Source organism: Amblyraja radiata, chromosome 2, assembly GCF_010909765.2.
Source record: "Amblyraja radiata isolate CabotCenter1 chromosome 2, sAmbRad1.1.pri, whole genome shotgun sequence".
Classification (NCBI taxonomy): domain Eukaryota; kingdom Metazoa; phylum Chordata; class Chondrichthyes; order Rajiformes; family Rajidae; genus Amblyraja; species Amblyraja radiata.
Genome location: NC_045957.1, coordinates 24,191,951 through 24,211,611, shown reverse-complemented (window position 1 = coordinate 24,211,611; position 19,661 = coordinate 24,191,951). Strand labels below are relative to the sequence as shown.

Below are 19,661 nucleotides of genomic sequence, written 5' to 3'. Positions count from 1 at the left end.
GCTGACACTCATCTGCAGAGGTGGGTGGGCCAGAGAGATTGGCGTAAAGAATGGAACCTCTTAGCAAACAGGCAGCGGCTGTGGCAAAGGTGGAGGGTTAATGCAGGCAGCAGGAATACACCCTTACCTGGACCGTCGGGACTTGTGGTAACTGCGACTTCGAGTCCTACTCCTGCTCCTACTGTCGTAACTATCGTATGAATCAGACCTGGAATCAAAAGAGGTCATAGCCATTACCACAAAGCATTTACCCTTTAGTATAAGTACCGTGACAGCACTTTAGACTTGAGAGATGGAGCTCCGACACCCATTAATACACTCACCATTAGCCGTATTTTACAGGACAACCTAATAAAGCACTCACCACCACACTAATGCCACGGTGAATCGATTTATACAGTGTGAGCTGCAGTGACAGTTTCATTGCAGGGAACACAGATGCTGCTCACATACACTTGCCCACATACTCGGCCCATCTTGCCCACACCGACTAACATGTCCCATCTACACTAGTCCCATGTAGCTATGTTTGGCCCATATCCCTCTAAACCTATCCTATCCATATACCTGTCCAAATGTTTTGTAAACGTTATGATAGTACCTGCCTCAACTATCGCTTCTGGCAGCTCTTTCCATACACCCACCACCGTCTGTGTGGAAAGGTTGCCTCTTAGGTAGACACTGGAGTAACTCAGGGGGACAGGCAACATCTCTGGAGAGAAGGAATGGGCAACGTTTCTTCTTACCTCTCAGGTTCCTAGTAAACCTTACCCCATTCACCTTAAACCTATGTCCTCTGGTTCTTGATTCCCCTACTCTGGCCAAGAGACTCTGTGCATCTACCCAATCTATTTCTCTCATGTCAACTTGTTTTCTCATCTTTCAGTTCTGACGAAAGCTCATCTTGATCATTTTATCTCTAAACTTTAGTTCTCTTTCCATAAATGCTGCCTGACCTGTTAAGTCCATTCTTTGGTTATTTTAGTTTAGTTTAGAGATACAGTACAGAAACAGGCCCTTCGGCCCATTGATTCCACACTAGTTCCATGTTATCCCACTCCATGAGTTCCATACTAGTTCCATGACCCCCACACACTAATTTATAGAGGCTAATTAACCTACAAACTCGCAAATCTTTGGGATGTGCGAGGAAACTGGAGTACCCGGAGGAAACCCACACGGTTATTGACTGAAATGTACAGCAAGGAAACAGGCAACTTATGCCCCACAGAATTCACCTAACCATCAATCACATATTCACACAGGTTTGATGTTATCCCATGTTCTCATCCACTCCGTAGGCCAAGGGTAATTAACCTACAAACCTGCAAGTGGGAGTGTGGGAGGAAACTGGAGCACCTGGAGGAAACCCACGTGATCGCAGGAAGAATATGCAAACTCCCCACAAACAGCACCCAAGGTCAGGATTTAGGTATGTTACAAAACTTCAGCGGCGCTGCAGTTCTGTCACTGGCCGTGTGCGCGACTTTGGCGCCTTTGAGGGGGGGGGGGGGGGGGGGGGGGGGATTACAATGCCGTTTTCTCCTGCCTGTCCGAGATATATTTTCTTGGGCTTCTACCTTATGCTGAAAATTCGCACCGACTGCCGTTCTCGGAATTAAAAAAAAACAAAAACTGCAGGACAATTTCAGCGCTGGAGTAAAATTAAAAATCGACTTCTAACGCCGTCAACGCAGGCAACGGAACGGATCTCACGTACGGGACAAAGCAAGGTAAGTCGTCTATTTTACATATAAACTTGCTTCTTAGGATGACTAATCAAAATTTCACATTGCGAAAATGTGATTTTGGCCCCATACGAACCAGCAGTGTTTTTCCTGCCGATATGGGGTTCAAATTCACCGCAAACCGCAACGTTCCAATTGATCGCGTTCCACAAAAACCCACTCGCAAGATGATTAAAATGGCCATTAATTTACGGGAATTAAACACTAAATTCCTTCCATTTGGCCTATAAATTCATGACTGAGATTTAAAAATCATGTGATATTGTGAATTCTTGTGTGAATGTTATTTGGACACTTAGGCTATTTAAAAATGTTAACCTTTTCTTAAGAAATGGATAGATGTTTAGATCTAGTAATTGAATTTTGTAATTAGCTACAATTAGGTAACTAACTAATTAATTATATGCTTCAATTTCAGGTCATCCAAGTAAGATTGTTTCATATTTGTTTCAGAATGCTTCAATCTATAATAATTGAAAATGTCTTTCAGTTCTCTTAATTTTTAAGAAAGTTATTGGCTTTTGACTGTCCTCGATCACAGCTCTTGAGTTAAGTCAATGGAAAAGCAATAGGGAACAAGATGCTAATTTCAGTATGAAAATGGCCATAACTTTTTTAATACTTAAGATATGAGTGAATTAGGTGTCAATTTAAACTTATTTTTATGCCTTATCTGATGGGATAAATTGCAGACTTGATTTTTTAAATCTCAAAATTTTGTAACATTGCTACAGGATTGAACCCATGTCCTGGGTGTTGAGAGTTCCTCCAACAGCTCTTTTTTATTTGACCATTATCCAGCTATGTCAGCTATTCTTATGCGACTGGTGGATACCAAAACTATTTAGCTTAGTTTAGTTTGGAGATTCAGAGCAGAAACAGGCCTTTTGGCCCATTGAGTTTGCGCCGACCTGCGATCTCCGCACTTACACCACCCTACACACACCAGGTACAAGTTACAATTACATTAAGCCAATTAACCTACAAACCTGTTCGTCTTTGGAGTGTGGGAGGAAGCCAGAGATTCCGGAATAAACCCACGCAGGTCATGGGGAAAACGTTCAAACTCCGTACAGACAGTACCCATAGCGGGGATCAACCCTGGGTCTCTGGCGCTGTAAGGCAGCAACTCTACGGTTGCGCTACCGTGCCGATGAAAGAAACAGCTAAAGAGCTATTCCTGCACCGCTATGTACCACACAGCCCCAAAATCTATGGCGTCGGCTGTGTGGTACGTAGTCTAGGAGTGGGGGTGTTCTGGAACTCACAAGTGGGTCCCCACCCAAAACGTCACTTTTAACTCTCCCTCCCATTCCCATACTTATCTTTCTATCCTGGGCCTCCTCCACTCTCAAGAGTGAGGCCACACGCAAGTTGGAGGAACAGCACCACATATTTTGCTTGGGTAGCTCACAACCCAGCGGTATGAATATCGACTTCTCAAACTTCAAGTAACCCTTGCTTTCTCGCTCTCCATCCCTCCCCCATCCTAGATCTCCGATCTATGATCTATTCTACATTTTCCTTGATTTTCGTCCCCACTGATGTCTCATTTTCACACCTTACCCATCAATATCTCTGTGTCTCCCTCTCCTCTGACGCTCAGTTTAAAGAAGGGTCTCGACAAGAAACATCACCCATTCCTTCTATCCAGAGATGCTGCCTGTTCCGCTGAGTTACTCCGGCATTTTGTGTCTATCTTCAGTGTAAACCAGCATCTGCAGTTCCTTCCTACACTCACCTATCCATGTTCTCCCGGGATGTTGCCTGACCGGCTGAGTTACTCCGGCACTTTGTGCCTTTCCTTGGTAAACCAGCACCTGCAGTTCCTTGTTTGTAACACCCTGCAATGCTCCCAGGTGGGAATAGGGTGCAGCACTCGGTGTGTGTGTGTCTATGGACGCAGCTTACACTGGGTACGTACCGAGATCTCCGGTGTCGGCTGGACGACGGGCTTCTTGTGCGGCTGCGACTGTACGTTCTACTGTTGGAGGAACAGACCCACATGTCAGCTGTCAATGCACCACCAAATGTCTAGTTTAAACACAGTAAATCCTCGTTATAATGGACCATAGGGGGGGAATGGTGTCCGTTATTGCTAATTGGCTGCTCTATTAGTGAGGGGTTGTCCCCCATTGACGTCATAGCCTGGGCGCCGGGCCAGAATACTGGAGCACCTTCACTGAGAGCCCAGTGGGATCTCCCTCTCCTCATGGCCCAAGAAAGCCGCCCGGCACCATCTTGTCCAGCGCAGCCTCTGCTGCTGATTCCTGCATTCAGAGATTGTGAGCAACATGGGAGGGTGAGGAAACCCTGTCCTCCTCTAAGTGAGATTCCCACGTGACCATCTGTGGGATCCTTGACAGTCAAGCATTTAGCAGCAATTTAATGCCGTGAAGGGTCCAATATCAAAGCAAACTTTATTTCTCTGTCCAACCAAACATTCTGCATAAGCCAGGAATTTCTGAATGAGTAGGGGATTTGTTCACTCATGAGACAAGGTATATTGAAGTTGAGTCTCCAGGAAAAGGTTTGGATGGGGGCAAATGCTTCATCAGATAAGCAAAAACATCTTCATGAAAGCACGAGACACAAGGAGAATACAAAGTTGGACGTGGGGTGCGGCCAAGAATTAAGAGGGACCATTGGGACTATAATGAATACTTTGTAACTTTTTCGGCACGTAGCGACTCTTTCCATACATTGTGTATGGCATGCATAATAACAAATTTCACTGTGACATGTCACATCATAATCATAATTAGCCAAGTATGTTTAGCAACATACTATAATAAAATATAATTCAAGGAACAGCAGGAGTGCCGGAATCTTGTGTAGACCACAGATCACTGGAGTAACTCAGCGGGTCAGGCAGGATATGGTTGGGACCCTTCTTTAGGCTGGCCTTTCGGGTGGGGACACTTCTTCAGTCTGAAGATGGCTCCCGACCCAAAACGTTACCTCTCCAAGGTCTCCCGAGATGCTGTCTGACCCGCAGAGTTACTCCAGCACTGAGTGCTCTTCATAAAAGCAGGGCTTTAACACAGAGAAAACAGAAGCCTGGAGTTTGTGGCACAGCCACATACAAATAGAAGAATTCAGCAACAGTCAAGTCATCGACAACTTTTATCAGTTATTTTCCCTGCATGCAAAGAAGTATCTCATACAGAAACACAGAAGGGAGACATGCTTATTTACACATAAGGTAGCAATAACTAAAGCTCAGCAACATAGAGGAGTCAAGTGCTTTTGTTTTCCCTAGAGGGAAAAATGTATTAAAAATCTCTCTTAATTTTCAACAGCCATCAGCAGAACTGGAGCAATTTTTCTTTGTCTCAAGTGACTGCATGTGACAAGTGTCCAGTGTAAGTGGAAATAATTGCCTACAAAAGCCTGCCACCTGAACAAACAGTGCTTTAATTGCTTGGCGGGTTCAATGGGAATTGTTGTTGAACCATTTCTACACGTTTGGTTCCAACATTTTTTTTAACTGGATGAATTAAAACCTGGTCAGCAAACAAAGGGGGAGGGGTTAATGTGTGGTGAGCTTTGTGTGAAAATATAATAATGCAGGCTGATAATGCATTATTAGTTTTAACACTCTTTCGCAGAAATGCAAGCCCCTGGCTGTCTCAGGTTTGTTGATTTGAATCCTAGCAACAACAATAATCTCACCTTGGGTCAAAATCAACCATTCTTTTGCTCTTGAGTAATCTATGTTGGGAAGTTAGATTCGGGCAGTGTTGCGTCTTGCTGGACAGAGTTTGACGATGTAACATTCTTCCGATAATCCTTGCGGTCCTTCTATAAGTTAAGGTGTTGTCCGATCACCTCTACCCCATTGCGTACATTGTAGTTTATCTTTGGAACTGATGTGCTACAATGCTGAGAACTATATCCTGCACTCTGTATCTTCCCCTTTACTCTACCTATTGTGCAGGTCCACCACCTATTTTCTGGCAACTGGTGATCCGGCACCTCCTTTAATCCGGACAAAATTACGAGAGCGCGCTGGAAATGTGGCACCTTGTCCGGGTGAGGTGGCCGATCTAAAGCTCTTCCCACTTCTGTGGCCAATTGGTGAGTTGAATTTGGCCCCCGTTGCCAGGGCTCTGGAACTCTGGCCTGGCCGGAGCCGGCGGATCCGTTCCCATAGCCGATTTCTGAAGCTGACTTTGTGGGCCAGTATCTAAGCCCCTCAGCAATCTGGACAGATCATTCCGGTGCTGTTGGACTCTTCTCGGAGGCAGTGACATCTGTTGTTCCGGCAAAATGGATAATCCAGAAAGGCTCTGGAAGCAAGGGTGCTGGAAAATCGGTTGTGGACCTGTACTCGAGTTTGACTTGTTTGTATTTTATGTGTGGTACATCTGATCAGTTTGGATAGCATGCAAAACAAAGCTTTGCACTGCACCTGCACCATGACAATAATAAACCAGATTTGTCTCAGTAAAAGTATTGGGAAAAGTTGTGGAGAATGTTGAACAAGGTCATACACTAAATACAAAAATGTTACTGCGCCATATCTAAAAGGTTGCCAGGAATAAATGACAATTCTTGGAGGACACATTTTGACCTTGTGTTCAGTGATACTGCCTTACCTGACAACTGCAGACTGTATCCTACAGGGGAGGTGTGAGAGCGCATGATCCTGCTAGGCAAGATACAAACATCTACCGACTGCCGAGACAGATCAGGTCCGCTCAGGCCAACACTACCCATTTCCTAGCTCATCACCAGCCAGGCACTACCTGTAGGCTAATGCTATGCGAGTGACACAAATGCTATGCGAGTGACAAAAATATAATTTTCTGCAAATCTGGTAGGTTTTGTGCAATGTTGTAATTAAGCCATGAATGTTGACACTGTATTTCATCATTTATTTTCTACTCGGACCTAGGATTCCCACGTAATCACAGGGAGAAGGAGCAAACTCTATATGGACAGCACCCAAGGTCAGGATTGAACTTGGGTCTCTGGCGCTGTAAGGCAGTGGTTGTACCAGCTGCACCATTGTGCCATTAGGCTGAAAGGGATTCACTCTGATAGGCACCATTTTCGGCTTATAATATGTTACGTATGCTTATTAGGGTGATTTCCTTTGATTTCACCAAAGGAAATCCCTCTAATATCCTTTGTGAGTTCCTTCCACTTGTAAAAAAAGTAAATTTTAGATATTTGTTGATGCTGGATTGACAGATTTTTCTAGACTATCGAATGTGATTTATATTAATACCTCGACGTGCTTTAAATTCTCTTTTTGTTAGATATTACTCAGTATGATAAGTTTCATAAGCCTTTGGAGCAGAATTAGGCTAATCTATCTTTTCCTCTCAACCACATTCTCGTGCCTTCTCCCCGTAGCCTTTGACACCATTACAGTATAATACATTTTTTAAGGGGATATAAACTTATGTTAAGGATGTTTACTCAGATACAGAACGTCGAGAATTACGAATAATCAGATAGTGGATTATCACCAGTTTACTGTCCTAAAATGACAGAATCCAATAACCCAACGATTATAGAACCTTTTATTTAAAGATGCTTTAAATTGAGATCAAATTCTCCAACACAGACTACAGGATTTGTATTGATTCTTGTTTCATGATTAAGCTGGGACTCTGCTTGATTGATCCTGTACCCAATGTGCAAAAACTTTGGCATATTGGCCTTCATCAGTCAGAGTATTGAGTATAGAAATTGAGTGGTCATGTTGCAGTTATACAACACGTTGGTGAGGCCACAGCCACATTTAGATTATTGTATTCAGTTTTTGTCACCATGATATAGGAAGGATGTTGCCAAGCAGGAAAGGGTGCAGAGAAGATTTATGGGGATGTTGCCAGGACTCGAGGGCCTGAGCTATTGGGAGAGGTTGAGCAGACTAGGACTTTATTCCTAGGAGCGCAGGAGGATGAGGTTGATCTTATAGAGGTGTACATTATGAGAGGAATAATTTGGGTAAACACACAGTCTCATGCCCAGAGTAGAGGAATCGAGAACCGGTTTAAGGTAAGGAGGAAAAGATTTAATAGGAACCTGACGGGTAACGATTTTACACAAAGGTTTGTAAATGTATGGAACGAGCTGCCGGAGGAGGTAGTTGAGGCAGGCACTATCGTAACGTTTAAGAAACATTTCGACAGGTACTTGGATAGGATAGATTTAGAGGGATATGGGCTAAACGCAGGCAGGTGGGACCAGTGTAGATGGGACATGTTGGTCGGTGTGTGCAAGTTGGGTGGAGGGCCTGTTTCCACACTGTACGACACAATGACTCTATATTGACGTGAATTCAAAGCACAAGATTTTATATGTAGAAACCAAGAACTGCAGATGCTGGTTTATCAAAAAGTATACAAAGTGCTAGAGCCACACTTGGTTTTATAAACTTGTACGGCATATGATATGCTTGCCTTCATCGATTGAGTATAAGAGTCAGGAAGTCATGTTGCAGCTTTATAAAAGATTTGGAATGTTAAGTGCAGTTCTGGTTGCTCCACTGCAAGATGGATGTGGTGGCGTAGGAGGGGTGCAAAGAATATGTACTTGGATGCTAGGATACTAGGATTACTAGGATATGGTGTTTGCAGCCTGAAGATGGGTCCCAACCTGAAACGTCACCTATCCATGCTCTCCAGAGATGCTGCCTGACCCGCTGAGTTACTCCAGCTTTTTGTGTCTATCTTAAGTGGATCAACCTTCTTTATTTCCCTAATATAACCCTTCCACAACCTCAGACCTCAATCAAGTTACATCCTCGACATAACGTTTTAGTATCCTTGGGTCTCAAATCTTTTACTCATAACTGCAGACCCCTGAATCAAAGGCAATCTACTTGATGGCCATTACTTATTTGCTTCCTATTTAGTGCTTCTCCAGATAAACTGAGAATTTCATTTTCTCGGGCATTCATTGCATGCATGGGATCTGTAACAAGGCATTCTCAAAACTCATTTGCCGGCGGTTCATTCCACAGCAAGACAATGATCTCAAACCTACTGCTAAAGAAACAAAGGAGTTTTTCAAAGCTAAAAAAATGGTCAATTATTGAGTGGCCAAGTCAATAACCTGATCTGAACCCAATTGAGCATGCCTTTTATATGCTGAAGTGTAATGTGCACTTTAACCACATGTGCTTTTAATTGACACTGTTGGGGTGGAGGCCCAGTCATTTTTAAAGTGGAGGTTTATATGTTCTTTATTCGTAAGGGTGTCAAAGATTAACGCGATTAATGGGATGTCAGGACTTTCATATGAAGAAAGACTGGATAGACTCGGTTTGTACTCGCTAGAATTTAGAAGATTGAGGGGGGATCTTATAGAAACTTACAAAATTCTTAAGGGGTTGGACAGGCTAGATGCAGGAAGATTGTTCCCGATGTTGGGGAAGTCCAGAACAAGGGGTCACAGTTTAAGGATAAGGGGGAAATCTTTTAGGACCGAGATGAGGAGAACATTTTTCACACAGAGAGTGGTGAATCTCTGGAATTCTCTGCCACAGAAGGTAGTTGAGGCCAGTTCATTGGCTATATTTAAGAGGGAGTTAGATGTGGCCCTTGTGGCTAAAGGGATCAGGGGTAATGGAGAGAAGGCAGGTACAGGATACTGAGTTGGATGATCAGCCATGATCATATTGAATGGCGGTGCAGGCTCGAAGGGCCGAATGGCCTACTCCTGCACCTATTTTCTATGTTTCTATGTTTCTATGATACAGGAGAATGGGTTTGAGAGGGGAAAGTAGATCAGCCATGATTGAATGGAGGAGTGGACTTGATGGGCTGAATGGCATCATTCTGCTGATCTGCTATTGCAATCTATTTTCTGCAGGCCCTACAAATTATTTTTACTTCCAATGTTTATTAAATCAGTGCAAATTACCTTTAACTGTATTTCCACCACCCTATCAATTAAGAATAGGATGGCATATTCTTAAAATTAGTGTCGGAGCAATTTGGAGGAGAGCCAGGATGTTTGTTTACATACAGAGAGTACAAATTTGGAATCGCTCGCCTAAAGATTGCAGTAGCTTGAGGAATTGTGGCTTTCAAGGGGTGTGGACCCTTGGCAGTTCAAGTGTGCATCAATCATGACTTAAAGACACAAGGAACTGCAGATGTTGGAATCATGAGTAGAATATGAAGTGCTGGAGTAACTCAGCAGGTCAGGCAGCATGTCTGACGAAGGGTCTGAAGAAGGTTCCCGACCCGAAACATTACCCATCCATGTCCTCCAAAGTTGCTGCCGGACCCACTGAGTTTCTCCAGCACTTTGTGTTCTCAGCTATGACGTAAATGGCTATACAAACAGACTTAAGGGCTGAATGACATTCTTATTTCTGTGTTCGATATCATGGTTCATTGCTAGTGAGAGCAATTAACTTGCCCCTGGTGCTGGAGAAAATTGAAAAGCGTAAATAAATATAGCAAGAAATTTCAGTGTTCAAAAGAGGAAATATCAGTATCCAACACAGGAATTTCCCTTGGTTGATCTGAAAGGAATCATGATTGGAATAGATTAGGTTAGATGCACAGAGTGTCTTGCCCAGAGTAGGGGAATCGAGAACCACAGGACATGGATTTATGGTGAGGGGGGAAAGATTTAACAGGAGCCTAAGGGGTAAAATGTTCACACAAAGCGTGGTGGGTTTATGGAACGAGCTGACTTAGGAGGTAGTTGCAGCAGGTACCTATTGCAACATTTAAGAAACATTTAGGCAGGTGGGTTTAGAGGAATATGGGCCAAACGCAGGCAGGTGGGACTAGTGGAGCTGGGACACATGGGTTGGTGTGGGCAACTTGGGCCAAAGAACCTGTTTCCACACAGTATGACTACGATGTAATGGAATGAAGTAGGTAGGTGAATGTGGGCAATACTTTCATATAGACCATAGAACAGTACAGCACAAGAACAAGCACTTCAGCCACCGATATCTGTGCCAAACATGTTGCCAAGACGATCATTTATCTACCTTCACATAATCCACAACCCTCCATTCCCTGCATATCCTTGTGTCTATCCAAAATTCTCTTCAATCCCACTATCATATCTGCCTCCACCTCCAAACACAGAGTGGTTGCACACCCATCCATGACTTACAAATCAAGCTTATAACAAATACAGGTATACATTTCTTTACACAGAGCATTCAGCGACTGGAATATGTTTTCCAGGAATTCATTTTTAAGCCAACGCGCTGGACTCAATTAAGAAGCTGTAAATTGCTGTACAGGAATGATGAGATCCCTCATCAGCCTGTCCAACAATTGGCATTGGTGGAGGGTAATTTTGTCATAGCAACCAGTTCGCTAAGCCTGTTTCAAATTTGCACTACATTTTGTAAAACTGGCCCAACAATGGATTGCACTTCAGTGCAGAAAAAATGTCAATAGATTAACTTGAGAATGCAGTTATATTTCGAATGAATGATACTTTATTTTGAATGAAACGTTCATAACGTTGTACATCACAGAATGATTCCCTACGGCCCACCATGCTGACCATTGTAATTGTCTATTCCTGTGCTTTACCGTTCAATGTTCTAAAAAATCTATTACATTTTAACGGTTTGTAGGTGTGAGTTTTAGCCATGGATCGTAGACAGAGTCATACAGCACGAAAACAGGCCCTTCGGCCCAACTTGCCCATGTCAACCAAGATGCCCCATCTATGCTAGTCTCACCTGCCCGCATTTAGTCCATATCCCTCTAAACTTTTCCAATCCACGTATCTGTTAAAATATCTTTTAAATGTTATATTACCTGCCTCAACTACCTCCCCTGGCAGCACGTTCAATATATCCACCACCCTTTGTATGAAAAGACTGTCCCTCAGATTCCTATTACATCTTCTTCATCTCTCACCTTAAACCTACAGTGCCCTCCATAATGTTTGGGACAAAGACCCATCATTTATTTATTTGCCTCTGTACTCCACAATTTGAGATTTGTAATAGAAATAAATCACATGTGGTTAAAGTGCACATTGTCATATTTTAATAAAGGCCATTTTTCTTTATTATAGAGAGAATTATTCTGTCATCAGCTGTGGAGGTGTTCCTTGGCCTGCCAGTCCCTTTGTGATTAGTAAGCTCACCAGTGCTCTCTTTCTTCTTAATGATGTTCCAAACAATTGATTTTGTTAAGCCTAAGGTTTGGCTGATGACTCTAACAGTTTTATTCTTGTTTCTCATTCTCATAATGGCTTATTTGACTTTGATTGGCACAACTTTGGTCCTCATGTTGATAAAGCAATAAAAGTTTCCAAAGGTGATGGAAAGACTGGAGGAAAGACTAGGTGCTGAGAGCTCTCTTATACCTGCATTAAGGAGGCAATTAAACACACCTGAGCAATTACAAACACCTGTGAAGCCATGTGTCCCAAACATGATGGTGCCCTGAAATGGGGGGACTATGTATAAACACAGGTGTAATTTCCACATGGTGAAACCAAAATGTATAAAAATACCCTTTAATAAAATCTGACAATGTGCACTTTAACCACATGTGATTTTTTTTCTAGTACAAATCTCAAATTGTGAAGTACAGAGGCAAATACATAAATGATGGGTCTTTGTCCCAAACATTATGGAGAGCACTGTATATACATACATATATATACACACACACACACACACATATATATATATATTACATACATATATACACACACACATATACACACACATGACTTTTTTGTGTTTATTATGGTGTTTACAGAGTACTATGTTTACATATTCTGTTGTGCTGCTACAAGTAAGAATTTCATTGTTTCGTTTCGGGACGTAGGACTATAAAATACTTGTGACTCTTGACGCATTTCAGATCCATAGATTAATAAAAGTGTAGTAGGAAACCCTGCATGCAGTTCACCAGTGAGAAGCTCTATCAAGGCTTTGCACAAATGAAGCAAAACTTTGTGATTCTGGATAATCACTGTAATCAGACACAGGGCACACTCCTCCAATTCCAGTCTGACTCGGATACCACCAAGTTTCAGAATGAAATGAAGAAGTTACCCTGAAAATCAAGATATTCTGAAACATTGTATTTTAGAGTCATAGAATCATACAGCATTGAAACAGGCCCTTTGGCCCAACTCGTCTAAACCAACCAAGATGCCCCATCTACACTGGTCCCGTTTGCCCACGTCTCTGCCATGTCCCTCTATCCTTTCCTATCCGTGTACCTGTCCAAATGTCTTTTAAATGCTGAAACATGGAACTACAGATGCTGGTTTACCAAGGAGAGACAAAAAATGTTGGAGTAACTCATTGGGTCAGTCTGTATCACTGGAGAACAAGGTTAAGTGGCATTTCGGGTTGGGACCCTTCTTCAGCGAAACTGAAGATTTCAGGTAAGGTACAGTTCTGGCAATGATTGACATCAGCAATCCGTGTTCTGCAGAGATGCTGTCTCCTATCTCTTGAATTACTCCAGCATTTTGTGTCTTCTCAATACTGTTATAGTACCTGCCTCAACTACCTCCTCTGACAGCTCGTTCTATACAACCACCACTCTGGGTGGCAAAGTTACCCTTCTGCTTCCTATTGAATCTTTCCTCTCGCACCTTAAACCTATGGTTTTTCATTCCTCTACCTTGGGTAAAAGACCCTGTGCAATCAAATCACCATTATTATCGGTGACAACTCTTCAAAATAAAAGCATTTTAAATGATATTCATTTTGGAACTGATCAAGCATATCTCTGCAATATGGCTGTGGGTATTAAAGGCTGATGCCATTTAGAAATGCCATTTTAAATTAGGTTACCTATGGCTTCTATAGCTTCTGTAGGAACTGCTGTGACTTGAGTGATCTCTGCTGTGTCTTCGTCTGCTTCTAGTTCTGCTGTAACTCCGTGACCTAGAATTAATCATAATATTGAGCGCAGTTTCAAATTACCACAGGATACCATTTTATCCACTGTAGATATTTAACTTGCCAGCAATACCGATGTACTTGACAGTAAGATTGCTGGGTCCTGCGGTGAGGCAAAATAAAACTACATGGTACGTCCATGGACTAAGCTGCCAGAGAAAGAGCTAAAAGCTATTTGGACAGATACATGGGCAGGAGGTTTCGGGGGATATGGGTTAAATGCAGGCAAATGGGAATAGCTTGCATGGTCATCTTGATGGACATGAATGAGTTGGGCTGAAGGGCCTTTATCTGCTCAATATGATTCTACGACTATAACAATGGAAAGATTATGTTCCAGAAAATCATAAAGGGTTCCCTTAATTCTAAAATACAAAAGCGAGAAAGAAGAGATACTTAAAAAGGTAGGAAAGAAAATAGCAGAAAAAGTACAATTTGCATGACAGAGTTTCTTTATAGAACATAGAACAATACAGCACAGGAACGTACCTTTCTGCTCACAATGTCTATGCCGAACATGATGTCAAATGAATCTCTTCTGCATGCGTGCAAGCCATATCCCTCCTTTCCCTGCATATCCATGTACCTACCTAAATGCCCTTTATAAGCAACTATCGTATCTCCTTCCACCACCACCACAAAATCTTGCCCTGCACATTTATTTCAGCTTTGCCTGTCTCATCTGAAAGCCATGCCCTCTCGTCTTTGACATTTCCACACCGGGGAAACAAATTCTGACTGTCTAGTCATTCCAATGACGTAAAGGTTTGTAGGTTAATCGGCTTCTGTAAAATTGTAAATTGTCGCTAGTGTGTAGGATAGTGTTAGTGTACAGTGATCACTGGTCGGCATGAACTCGCTGAGCCGAAGGGCCTGTTTCCGCGCTGTATCTCTAAAGTCAACCCAGTCAATACCTCACACAATTCTATGTGCTTCTACCAGGTCTCCCCTTAACTGCTGACGCACTAGAGAAAAAAAATCAAGTTTGTCCAACCTCTCCTACATGTTAATACCTCTAATCCAGGCAGCGTCTTGGTAAACCTCTTCTGCATCCTCTCCAAAGCCTCCACATCCTTCCAGTAATGGGCTGACCCCTGCCCGGTCCATCACAGTTACTAATCTCCCAACCACTGAAGGGACCTATAGGAGGCACTGCCTCAAAAAGGCAGCCAATATCAAGGACCCACACCACCCTGGCTAAGCTCTCATTTTCCGCAATATTGTGGTTATTAATTTATTGAATTTTTTGTTACATATTATATGTGTGGATTCTGTTTACGGGCACATTATGCTGCTGTTAGTAAGCATTTCATTGTTCTAGTTCTAGTACAATGTGACAATCAAACATACTCGACTGTTATTTATAAAGTGCATCTGAAACATTCCACATTTTTTAGAGATACAGCACGGAAACAGGTGCTTCATCCCATCGAGTCCACGCCAACTACTGATCACCCATTCACATTAGTTCTATGTTATCACATTTTCCCATCCACTCCCTACACACTAGGGCAATTCGGAGATCAATTAACTTACAAACCCGCACGTCATTGGGATGCGGAAGGAAACCCACACGGTCACAGGGAGAACGTGCAAACTGCACACATAGACAGCACCCGAGATCAGGATCGAACCCAGGTCTCTGGCCCCGTGAGGCAGTATCTCTACCAGTTGCACTACTGTGTCATTCCTTATGGAATCTTATGACATGAGTATATGTTCTAGTGGTAGAAAAAATTGTTATTGAAAATGAACTAAATAGAATCAGAGTCAAACAGCACAGAAACGGGCCCTTTGGCTCAACTCATCCATGCCGATTAAGATAACCTATTTGCCCGTGTTTGCCCCTTGTCACCCTAAGCCTTTCCTATCCATGTACCTGTCCAAATCTCCTTTGGATTTTCTTATTATACCGAGCTCAACTAACTCCTCTGGCAGCTCATTCCATATACCCATCACCCTCTGTGAAAATGTTCCCCTTCAGGTTCCCATTAAATCTTTCACCTCTCACCTTAAACCTATGCCCTCTGGGAAAGCGACTGTGCATTCACCCTTCGTATGCCCCTCAGCAATTTATATACCTCTATAAAGTCACCCCTCATCATTTGTTTACTGTAAGATAAGAACCATTGAGAAAGATTACAATCTGACAGCACAATCCAATCCACAGTCAATATGGAGCACACCTACCTGTAAGAAGAACTGTAACTTCTCGAGCCACTCCTTGACCTACTGCTTGACCGAGACCTTGTTCGGGAATGTGTTCTGTCCCGGGAGCTGGACCTGTAGTGACCACGTGAAGTACTTCGACTCCGGGACCTGCTGTTGCTCTCCCTCGACAGCGAGTCCTCCTCGCTTGACGTTTCTGTGTTCCTCTGCCTTTGGTTTAACCGCGCCGTGCGCCGCACTTCATCGAAGAGAGAGCCAGGTTTGACTTTATTTTTACTTTTGATTTCTATTTTCAGTCCCTGGGGTTTGCTATCGGATTCCGCAGCTTCCACTTTAACTTCCGTGTTAACTCCAGGGCTGGCAGTTGCAACATTTGGTAATACTTTCAGAGGTTTCCATTTATTACTGTCTGCCACTTCATTCTCCGTCTTTGTGGTACTTTCTGTCGCATTCCCATTGATTTCAGGAGGCTGGGCAGATTCGGCAATGTCCTTTCCGTTCTTCCTCTGTTCAGCTTTCTCTGCTGATGTGCTACTTTCCGATTTGGCTCCTGTGCCCTTCGCCCCTTTGCAATCGCCAGCTCCAGCGTGCGTGGTATCCTCGCTGTCTTTCTGTGCTGCAGAGATGGAAGGGCATTCCTCCGGCGTGGAGCTCCTGATATTCTGGTGCGGGGTCCTGACTTTCGTTGCAGTTCCGAGAGCTTTTGCTCCTGCCCCTTCAGCCTTCACCGAGTCGCCCTTCTGTTTCGATTCCACTTCTTTTCTGTGACTTGCGGTAACGGGGGGCGACTCACCTGGTTCTGCGTTCTCCTTAACTAGCTGGCAGACCTTTACTGAGGCAGCGCAATTTACTGCACTGGCTTCTGTGTCATGGCTTCCCACTTTGGGCTGTGTACTCCTGACTTTAGATTTACCGTCGAATGTGGCAGGCCCATCAGTTTTTGAATCCTCTTCTTCCTCTTCCCCGAACTCCAATGGAGGCTGCCAGTGGAATTTTTCTTTTGCTTTTTGCACTTTTTTGATCTTTCTCTTCTCGCTTTTCTTCTTGAACTTTGAGCTCTTGGATTTTGACTTTTTCTTGCTTTTCAGCTTGTGCTTCACCTTCTTCTTTCGCTTTTTTTCGTTCTCGCTCGCCGTTCCTGAGGAGCTGCTGGAAGCAGTGGCCTTTCTGCCCGACGGACGCTTGCTGGCCCCTTCGGAGCCTGATGACGCAGAAGACTTGGCATTGCAAACCTCGGGTCCCCTCGAATTTGTTCCTCTTCCGGCTGCCTTCCCTTCGCTTTCCCCCGCATCAGATTTCTGAATCACTTCTCCCTCTTCCGAAGTGGAGCCAGACTGCACTTTACTGCCCCGACTCAGTTCAGTTTCAGATCTCAACTTTGCTTTCTTGGGCACTTTCTTTGCACTTTTCTCACCTTTACTGTGAGACGCCAAGGTTGGTTTTCTCTCTGAGGATTTGTTCCTTGCAGATTTTTTCCTCGGCTTCTGTACCTGATCAAGGGATGAGCTCGTCTTCGCATTCAAATGATCCTTGGTAGAACTTTTGCTGGAACGGTCACACTTTCCTTCCGATTTTTTGCTGCTGCCATTTTTTTTGGGCAATTCTGTCTTAGAGTTCTCTTTCACACCGATCTTCTTTGATTCTGATTTTCCCTTTTCTCTCTTATACGCGTCCGAATCACTCTCGCTTGAACAATGTGAGGATGACACATTGCGCCCAATGCTTTCATGTTTCTTTGCCGTGCTAGGCTCTTTGTTTGCGGTGTTGGCTGCCAAGCTCGCTGTCTGCTCTTTCTGTTGCTTGTTCGACGAGGAGTTTTTCTTTTTAGTTTTTCCACGCTTCTCTTCACTGGTGGCCAAAGCAGCTTCTTCAGACTCGTATGAATGAGTGGATGATTTGGAGTAAGAGGACTCACGATATGGGGATTTAGTCACAGACCGCGACCTTGAACTAGACCGGCTCCTTGACCCAGAAGAGGACCGAGTCCTTGACCTGGAACTAAAGCTTTTACTCCTTGAACTCTTCTGGTAGCCTGAAGTTGAACTATGATTGCTTTCGCGGTCCGAATTGTAATGCCTTCTCGTTTCTGAATTGCGATGCTGTTTACGTAAAGATGGAGACAGGTCATCTTCTCTGGAGCATTTGGAATCTCTACTGCTCAGTGTAGGTGTTGTTTCACTGAGCTTTGCCTGGGCTTCCTGTATTCGAACATAAGAAGGTTTCCAAGGCTTCTGTCCTGGTCGCCACCTTGAAGGTGGAGGACTCTCACTTAATGGGACGGCAGGGGCAGCTTCAACTGTAGCTGTATGGGCAACAACTTTCTCATTTTCTTTTAAACCTACCCTCGACGTTTCAAGTTTCTTCTGGTTCGGATGTTCATAATGTGATCTGGAACGTCTCCTCCGTTTGTGCTTGGATTTGGAACTTGATCGAGATGTGGATCTACTTCTAGATGATACAGAGGTCGAACTGGATCTGGACCTGGATCGAGACCTTGATCTGGAACTGGACCTAGACCTGGTCCTAGATCTAGACCTAGATCTGGTCCTAGTCCTAGAATTAGACCGTGATCTCGACCTGGACCTCGACTTTGATCTGGAATAGGACCGTGATACTGTACTGGTTGAAGAAGATAGATGGCTATAAGATCCAGACCATACTTTTTCTGAAGAGTGTCTTGAAGAAGCTGTCAACGGCGATTTCTTTTCATGCTCAAGTGAAGACTTTGTCTTGAAGCTTGATGAGCGAACAGATTCTGACGGTACAGAGATCTCCTTCGCTTTGTGTTTGTGGCCTCTCTGCCTTTTGGAATGCTTCTGTTTCTTGGATTTTTTCTTGGCTTTGATTTTCCGCCTCTCCTTTTTATGTCTCTTATAGTGGCTGGACTTTCTCCTCCTTCGGTCGTCTGAATAGTACCCATCATGTGACCAGGATCGGGACCACGGTGAGGCAGACCTGTCACTCCACCGCCGTGACTCGGGCTTCAATCTATAGATCAGAAGAGATACTCAATTTTTTGTTTGAAAAGGCAATTTAAAGTTAACATTAGCACTTAGGAAGCTCAGGAAGAGGTCCTTCGGCCCACAATATATTTGCCAAATAAACTGCCAAGATAAACTAATCTCCTCAGCCTGCACGTGATCCATATCCGTCTACTCCCTGCATATCCATGTGCCTCTCAAACTTCACTATCGTATCTAAAAGCCTCTTAAACGTCACAATCGTATCTACTTCCACCATCATCCTCGGCAGCGCTTTCCAGGCACCTATCTCTCACTGTGTAAAAATCTTGCTCACTAATCTTCTTTAAACTTTGCCCGTTTCACCTTAAAACTATGTCCCCTGGTCTTTGACGTTTCCACCTTGACTGTCTTCCCTACCTAATTCAACATTTAATTAAGGAAAGATGACATTCCATCCTACTTCAGCAAATTCAAAGTAAATAATATTTGCTTGCCCAAGTGGCATTCATCAGAAATTCCCAAAAGAGGTTGTCTCTTTCTAACCAAAGAACCAAAGAAAGCATCTTATCCAGATGCATCACAATCTGATAATGACAACTGCTCTGCCCAAGACTGCAAGAAATTGCAGAGCAATGCAGAGCCCAATTCATCCCCACCTCCCTTCACCCCCAACTAATTGACTCCACCACCTACTATTGACACTACCTTAGGAAAGCAGCCAACATAATCAAGGATAATCACACCCCAGTCATTCCCTCTTCTTCCCTCTCCCTCTCGTCAGGCAGAATATACAAAAGCTTGAAGACACGTACTACCAGATTTGGGAACATCTTTCCCCACCCTCTGCTGTTATCAGACACTTGAACAAACCTCTCATCTGCTTTGGGTGAATTCCTGATC

At 43.6% G+C, this 19,661-nt stretch overlaps 1 protein-coding gene across 8 annotated transcripts in view; it reads right to left on the bottom strand.

Moving 5' to 3' along the window:
- Nucleotides 1-19,661, bottom strand: part of nktr (natural killer cell triggering receptor) — a 148,144-nt gene that overhangs the window by 1,689 nt on the left and 126,794 nt on the right. For 5 of the 8 annotated variants that reach the window (XM_033043287.1, XM_033043306.1, XM_033043332.1 and 2 more), the window contains 4 exons: nucleotides 15,820-18,786; nucleotides 13,522-13,614; nucleotides 3,673-3,732; nucleotides 128-208 (listed from right to left, as the gene is read on the bottom strand). In XM_033043287.1, the coding sequence (XP_032899178.1) occupies nucleotides 128-208; nucleotides 3,673-3,732; nucleotides 13,522-13,614; nucleotides 15,820-18,786 (3,201 nt within the window). The remainder of the gene's footprint in view (nucleotides 1-127; nucleotides 209-3,672; nucleotides 3,733-13,521; nucleotides 13,615-15,819; nucleotides 18,787-19,661) is intronic. The other 3 variants (XM_033043296.1, XM_033043316.1, XM_033043322.1) reach the window with 3 other exon arrangements.